Source organism: Cyclopterus lumpus, chromosome 13 (genome assembly GCF_009769545.1).
Source record: "Cyclopterus lumpus isolate fCycLum1 chromosome 13, fCycLum1.pri, whole genome shotgun sequence".
Taxonomy (NCBI): Eukaryota; Metazoa; Chordata; class Actinopteri; order Perciformes; family Cyclopteridae; genus Cyclopterus; species Cyclopterus lumpus.
Genome location: NC_046978.1, coordinates 17,781,636 through 17,787,635, shown reverse-complemented (window position 1 = coordinate 17,787,635; position 6,000 = coordinate 17,781,636). Strand labels below are relative to the sequence as shown.

At 44.2% G+C, this 6,000-nt stretch overlaps 1 protein-coding gene across 1 annotated transcript; it reads right to left on the bottom strand.

Annotated features, from left to right (window-relative positions):
• Positions 1-1,682: 1,682 nt before the first annotated feature.
• Positions 1,683-3,545, bottom strand: LOC117741566 (serine/threonine-protein kinase pim-1-like). Its single transcript, XM_034548675.1, has 6 exons — positions 3,180-3,545; positions 2,819-3,021; positions 2,449-2,706; positions 2,177-2,357; positions 1,899-2,060; positions 1,683-1,800 (listed from the first exon to the last, which is right to left on the bottom strand). The coding sequence occupies exons 1-6, from the start codon at positions 3,502-3,504 to the stop codon at positions 1,709-1,711; spliced, it is 1,221 nt and encodes a 406-aa protein (XP_034404566.1). The 5' UTR covers positions 3,505-3,545; the 3' UTR covers positions 1,683-1,708.
• Positions 3,546-6,000: the final 2,455 nt, after the last annotated feature.

Sequence of the window (6,000 nt, the reverse complement as noted above, 5' to 3'; positions counted from 1 at the left end):
AATTTAAAACACAGAGGGCTCAACCCTCGGGAGCAATTTAGGGTCAGTGTCTTGCTCGAGGACACTTGGACATTTAAATCTATGTGTGTGTAGTTTATATTTAAATGTAGGCGTTTGTTTGTGTGAAGTGATTGAACTAATAACTGTCACACAAGGTGGCACCAGATCACATATATCATATATATCACATATATTATATATATTATATATATATCATATATATCACATATATCATATATATCACATGTGTTCCAATTTAAAACACAGAGGGCTCAACCCTCGGGAGCAATTTAGGTTCAGTGTCTTGCTCCAGGACACTTGGACATTTAAATCTACGTTTGTGTAGTTTATGTTTAAATTTAAATGTAGGTGTTTGTTAAGTGTGATACTATCTAAGCTACGGGTGATTCCTCAGCTGCTCCAGGGGGAACCGCTGATCCGGGTCCGTATGCATGCATCACGTTAAAGTTAAAGTTTGGTCCTCGTCACACCTCTCTTTCGTCACACACTTCTTAATTATGTTAATCATAAGATCACATATATCATATATATCACATATATCACATATGTTCCAATTTAAAACACAGAGGGCTCAACCCTCGGGAGCAATTTAGGGTCAGTGTCTTGCTCGAGGACACTTGGACATTTAAATCTATGTGTGTGTAGTTTATATTTAAATGTAGGCGTTTGTTTGTGTGAAGTGATTGAACTAATAACTGTCACACAAGGTGGCACCAGATCACATATATCATATATATCACATATATCATATATATCACATATATCATATATATCACATATATCATATATATCACATGTGTTCCAATTTAAAACACAGAGGGCTCAACCCTCGGGAGCAATTTAGGTTCAGTGTCTTGCTCCAGGACACTTGGACATTTAAATCTACGTTTGTGTAGTTTATGTTTAAATTTAAATGTAGGTGTTTGTTAAGTGTGATACTATCTAAGCCACGGGTGATTCCTCAGCTGCTCCAGGGGGAACCGCTGATCCGGGTCCGTATGCATGTGTCACGTTAAAGTAAAAGTTCAGACCTCGTCACGCAAACTAAAATTTCGGACCTCGCCACGTTAAAAGTGTGGACCTCGACACATTAAATTAAAAGTTCGAAACTCGACGCATTAATTTAAAAGTTTGACCTCGCCACGTAAAGTTAAATTTCGGACCTCGACACATTAAATTAAAAGTTTGGACCTCTTCACGTTAAAGTTAGAGTTTGGTCCTCGTCACACGTCTTTTTTCCTGGTCCAACGGGACAACTTCTTAATCCCTAGTTCCTGATCTAAAACTTGACTAGGGGCCTTATCTATCTTTTGGGGTGTTTAACTTGAATGTTCCAATATGTTCCAATTTAAAACACAGAGGGCTCAACCCTCGGGAGCAATTTAGGTTCAGTGTCTTGCTCCAGGACACTTGGACATTTAAATCTATGTGTGTGTAGTTTATATTTAAATGTAGGCGTTTGTTTGTGTGAAGTGATTGAACTAATAACTGTCACACAAGGTGGCACCAGATCACATATATCATATATATCACATATATCATATATATCACATATATCACATATGTTCCAATTTAAAACACAGAGGGCTCAACCCTCGGGAGCAATTTAGGGTCAGTGTCTTGCTCAAGGACACTTGGACATTTCAATGTATGCGTGTGTTTGTGTGTGTGTGGGTGTAGTGTGATACTATCTCAGCCACGGGTGATTCCTCATCTGCTCCAGGGTGAACCGCTGATCCGGATTCACATGCATGCACGCCTTGTAGAAATCTTTGCAATCTGGAGAGAAAGAAAGAGAAGAAAGGGTGAGGTCCTGTGATCCATCACAACGTGAATAGATTTGTGTCTGCCGACATATTTGTGTATGTTTCTCTTACATTCGGAAAGCCACCAACTGTTCTTCAGCTTCTGAAAGGACAGGTGCCCGCTAGATGCCACGCCTTGGAGCATGGCGAACAGGACCACTCCGATCTGGTATACTGTCGAGGGTCCGGCTTCGTATTCCTGCCGACGGTGCCACTCTGGGGGGACGAAAGAACCTAAAATATACAGACATAATAAAGAGACAGTGAGGAGGAGGAGGAGCTTTGTTTCAATGTAAAAGTCACCGATAAATAATGTTAATAAAGAGCAGGAGTGAAGCTGGACTTCTTACCATAAAAGTTGCTATAGGTGTCTCCGTCTCCGTCGAAGCAGCTCAAACCGAAGTCGATGAGGCGAACTCGCGGCGACTTCATGCAGGTCTCAATAAGAAGATTTTCGGGTTTAATGTCACGGTGGAAAATGTGCTTCTGCTTGAGGTCAATGGCTGCATCCAGCAGCTGATTAATTATAATCTGAAAGACAAAAAGAGAGAGTTGAGGGATCAGAGATGATGCTTGGACATGTTTTCATGGCTGTGACTCTGAGATGACTACAGCAGCTTACCTTGGCTTCCGTTTCTATCAAGTGGCCTCCTTTGCCTTGGATGTAGTTGGCGAGGTCTACGGCCGGCAACGGTCTCTCCAGCACCAGGATCAGCCCCTGTTCCTCAACGTACCAGTCCAGTAGGTCAACTGGTGCTGAATGCCGCTCTGAGTTGGCCTGTAGATGCTCTAGGACAGCGACCTCCATGGGGATCGTGTACCCATCATCTTCTTGGTAAAGGGTGAGATGGTGTTTCCTGTCGATATGCTTGATGGCGACCTAAGAGATAGAAACAAGACTTTTTGGTTACACTTTCTGACCGTACTGTGCATGTGTGTGTCTGCATGTGTGTGTCTGCATGTGTGTGCAAGAAAATGTGAGGAACACTTACGGGTAGATTATCCGCTCTGCGGTAGCCAGCAAACACGCATCCAAACGATCCTTGGCCAAGTTTCTTCAGCTGCTGGTACTTGGCCTTAAACACGTCTGACTCGTCTAGAAGCCTGTACTTCTTCTCAACCGGTCCTTCATCGTCGACCGCCTTCCTCTTAGCGCTTCCCTCGCTCAGAGCCGCCTCGGGTGTGTTTCTGCTTTCTAGAGATGGGAGAAAAAACATCACGACATGAATTTACCGGCATTCACAACACGAGCGAGGACAAAGAGTCCCTCAAACTAAAAGACAAGACAATCATTCAATGTCTCTTAAATCATTTATAGCAGAATAATGGTTAAAATATCGGCATAAAGCTTACCAGTGTCCTCTGAGCTGAACAACTCACCGCTCCACGGGAAGGGGCCCGGTTTCCTGCTTCTTTTCCAGGGTGGGCTTTCCCCATCTTCTGTCTGTTTCCTCTTCCCTCCTCCATCGACAACACCAATGTCTTCTGAGCTGGACGGCAACTCATCGTTCTGCGGGGAGGAGTCCCGTTTCCTACTTCTTTTCCTCGGTAGGCTTTCCCCATCTTCTGTCCGTTTCCTCTTCCCTCCTCCAGCGACGACACCAATGTCTTCTGAGTTTGAAGGCAACTCCTTCTCCTTCTCCACAGCTGTGAAGAGCTTTCCAAATACTTTACCCATTATAACTGAAGATGGCTGAAGAGCTTTCGTAAAAACGTTAGTGTTTGTTGCTGCAAGGCTGGATGGACTATATATAATGGAACTGGCACGGAATGTTCAAGTGCTGTACATTCCGGGCCTTTGAGGTCACAGCCTGTGACATCACCGTGTTCCGTAATATGCAAATGAGGGTAAATTCTGTGTGTTTATACGTAAACATGGAGGTATCCACTGAATACATTCAATACTACGTGTATGAGCATACAATTTAACCCCCTTTACATAATTTTTTTAATTCACCTCTTTTTTTTTTTTAGAGGTACTTGCATTTGATACATGTGATATACATTAAAAAAATTGCATAACAATCTCAGCTATCGATTTAATGAAGCACCAGTTGTCTACAGTGTAAAAAAAGGTAATTTGGCCCTAAAGCTGAAAAGTTGAAGTCTGATTTATTAAAGATTCTTCAAATGGCTTGTGAAAACATACCTTTACTCATGTGGATGAACTGTTTTGGTGCTGGAAACTGGTTTACCAAAAACCTTAGGTTCACAAAAGTCGTGGAATATATGAATACAATAGTAAATACATGTAATAAATGTCTAAAACCAAATTTCTTTTAATCGTTTTTTTGGGTAAAAGTGTTCTACTTTCACCAAATGTTAGAGGGACTGAGATAAAATGGGACTGAGGAATAACTTCATATTACGGATCAAGCATCATGTGATTTATGCAAATAATAATAATAAAAGACAGAGCTGCTGCTGCAAATGGAATTAAGAGGGAATCAAAACTGTTAATCGGTTTTATTAATGTCCTCTTTTTTTTACTTTCATGTTAATATTTACAAATCAAAGAATTTGCGTATTAAAAAAATCTTTACAAATCAAACTCATGCTGCACCGTACAAAACCTAATAGCCTCCAAACAGCTTTAACTATTATTTGCTCCTATATAAATATAATAATAATAATAATACTCGGTGCTCTCGAACAGTATGGACTATTAGAATAGAGGGATCTCTGCCGGTGGTTTTCGTCCCAGGAGGGTTATGACCCATGAAGGGGGCCACTCTACGATCATCTGTGATCCTCTTCTCCTTCCGTGCATAGAGTCCGTCCATCTTCCCGCTTGCCCCTCGTCACGTCTTGCCGATTCCCACTCGGATCCTCGCCCTCTGCCCGTCTCCTCCCCCTTCGCAGACTCATCTTCTTTCCCACTCTCCTCTTTGCCCTCGTCGTCCGTCACAGTTGATGTGAAATACAGACCTTTTTGATACCGACCTTCCAGGATTATTGACATGTTTCAACATGTGCAAGATTAACAGTATTAAAACATTTCAAGTAAAACATTTCGAAAGAAAAGATAAATTTATTTAGTTTCCATTTTATTATTTTCAAAGCAGCAGCAGCTCCGGTCAGTCGGTTGGTCGGTAGGTAGGTAGCAGCAGGTAGGCAGAAGCAGCAGCAGCTCCGGTCGGTCGGTAGGTAGGTAGATAGCAAAAGCAGCAGCAGGTAGGTAGAAGCAGCTCCAGTCAGTCGGTCGGTCAGTAGGTAGGTAGGTAGGAGCAGCAGCTGCAGGTAAGTAGAAGCAAAATTAGCTCCGGTCGGTCAGTAGGTAGGTAGGTAGCAGAAGCAGGAAGGTAGAAGCAGCTCCGGTCGGTCGGTAGGTAGGTAGCAGCACCAGGTAGGTAGGTTGAAGCAGCAGCAGCTCCGGTAGATAGGTAGCAGCAGCAGCTCTGGTCGGTCAGTCTGTCGGTAGGTAGGTAGGTAGCAGCAGGAAGGTAGAAGCAGTTCCGGTCGGTCGGTCGGTAGGTAGCAGCAGCAGGTAGGTAGGTTGAAGCAGCAGCAGCTCCGGTAGATAGGTAGCAGCAGCAACTCCGGTCGGTCGGTCAATCTGTCGATAGGTAGGTAGGTAGGTAGGTAGCAGCAGCAGGTAGGTAGAAGCAGCAGCAGCTCCGGTCGGTCGGTCAGTAGGTAGGTAGCTAGGTAACAGCAGAGGGTAAGTAGAAGCAGCAATAGCTCTGGTAGATAAGTAGCAGCAGCAACTCCGGTCGGTCGGTCAGTCTGTCGGTAGGTAGGTAGCAGCAGCAGGTAGGTAGAACTAGCAGCAGCTCCAGTAGTTAGGTAGGTAGCAGCAGCAGGTATGTAGAAGCAGCAGCAGCTCCGGTAGGTAGGTAGCAGCAGCAGGCAGGTAGGTAGGTACGTACGTAGATAGGAGCAGCAGGTAGGTAGAAGCAGCAGTAGGCAGGTAGGTAGCTAGGTAGCAGCAGCAGGTAGGTATAAGCAGCAGCAGCTCCGGTCAGTCGGTCGGTAGATAGCTAGGTAACTAGATAGCAGCAGCAGGTAGGTATAAGCAGCAGCAGCTCCGGTCAGTCGGTTGGTAGATAGCTAGGTAGCAGCAGCAGGTAGGTATAAGCAGCAGCAGCTCCGGTCAGTCGGTCGGTAGATAGCTAGGTAGCAGCAGCAGGTAGGTATTAGCAGCAGCAGCTCCGGTCAGTCGGTCGGTAGATAG

Coding starts and splice junctions, on each gene's coding strand:
- LOC117741566 (XM_034548675.1), bottom strand. CDS start 3,504: ATGGGTAAAGTATTTGGAAAGCTCTTCACAGCTGTGGAGAAGGAGAAG. Junction 3,022..3,179: donor GTTCAGCTCAGAGGACACTG/GTAAGCTTTATG, acceptor TCCCATCTCTAG/AAAGCAGAAACACACCCGAG. Junction 2,707..2,818: donor GCAGAGCGGATAATCTACCC/GTAAGTGTTCCT, acceptor TCTATCTCTTAG/GTCGCCATCAAGCATATCGA.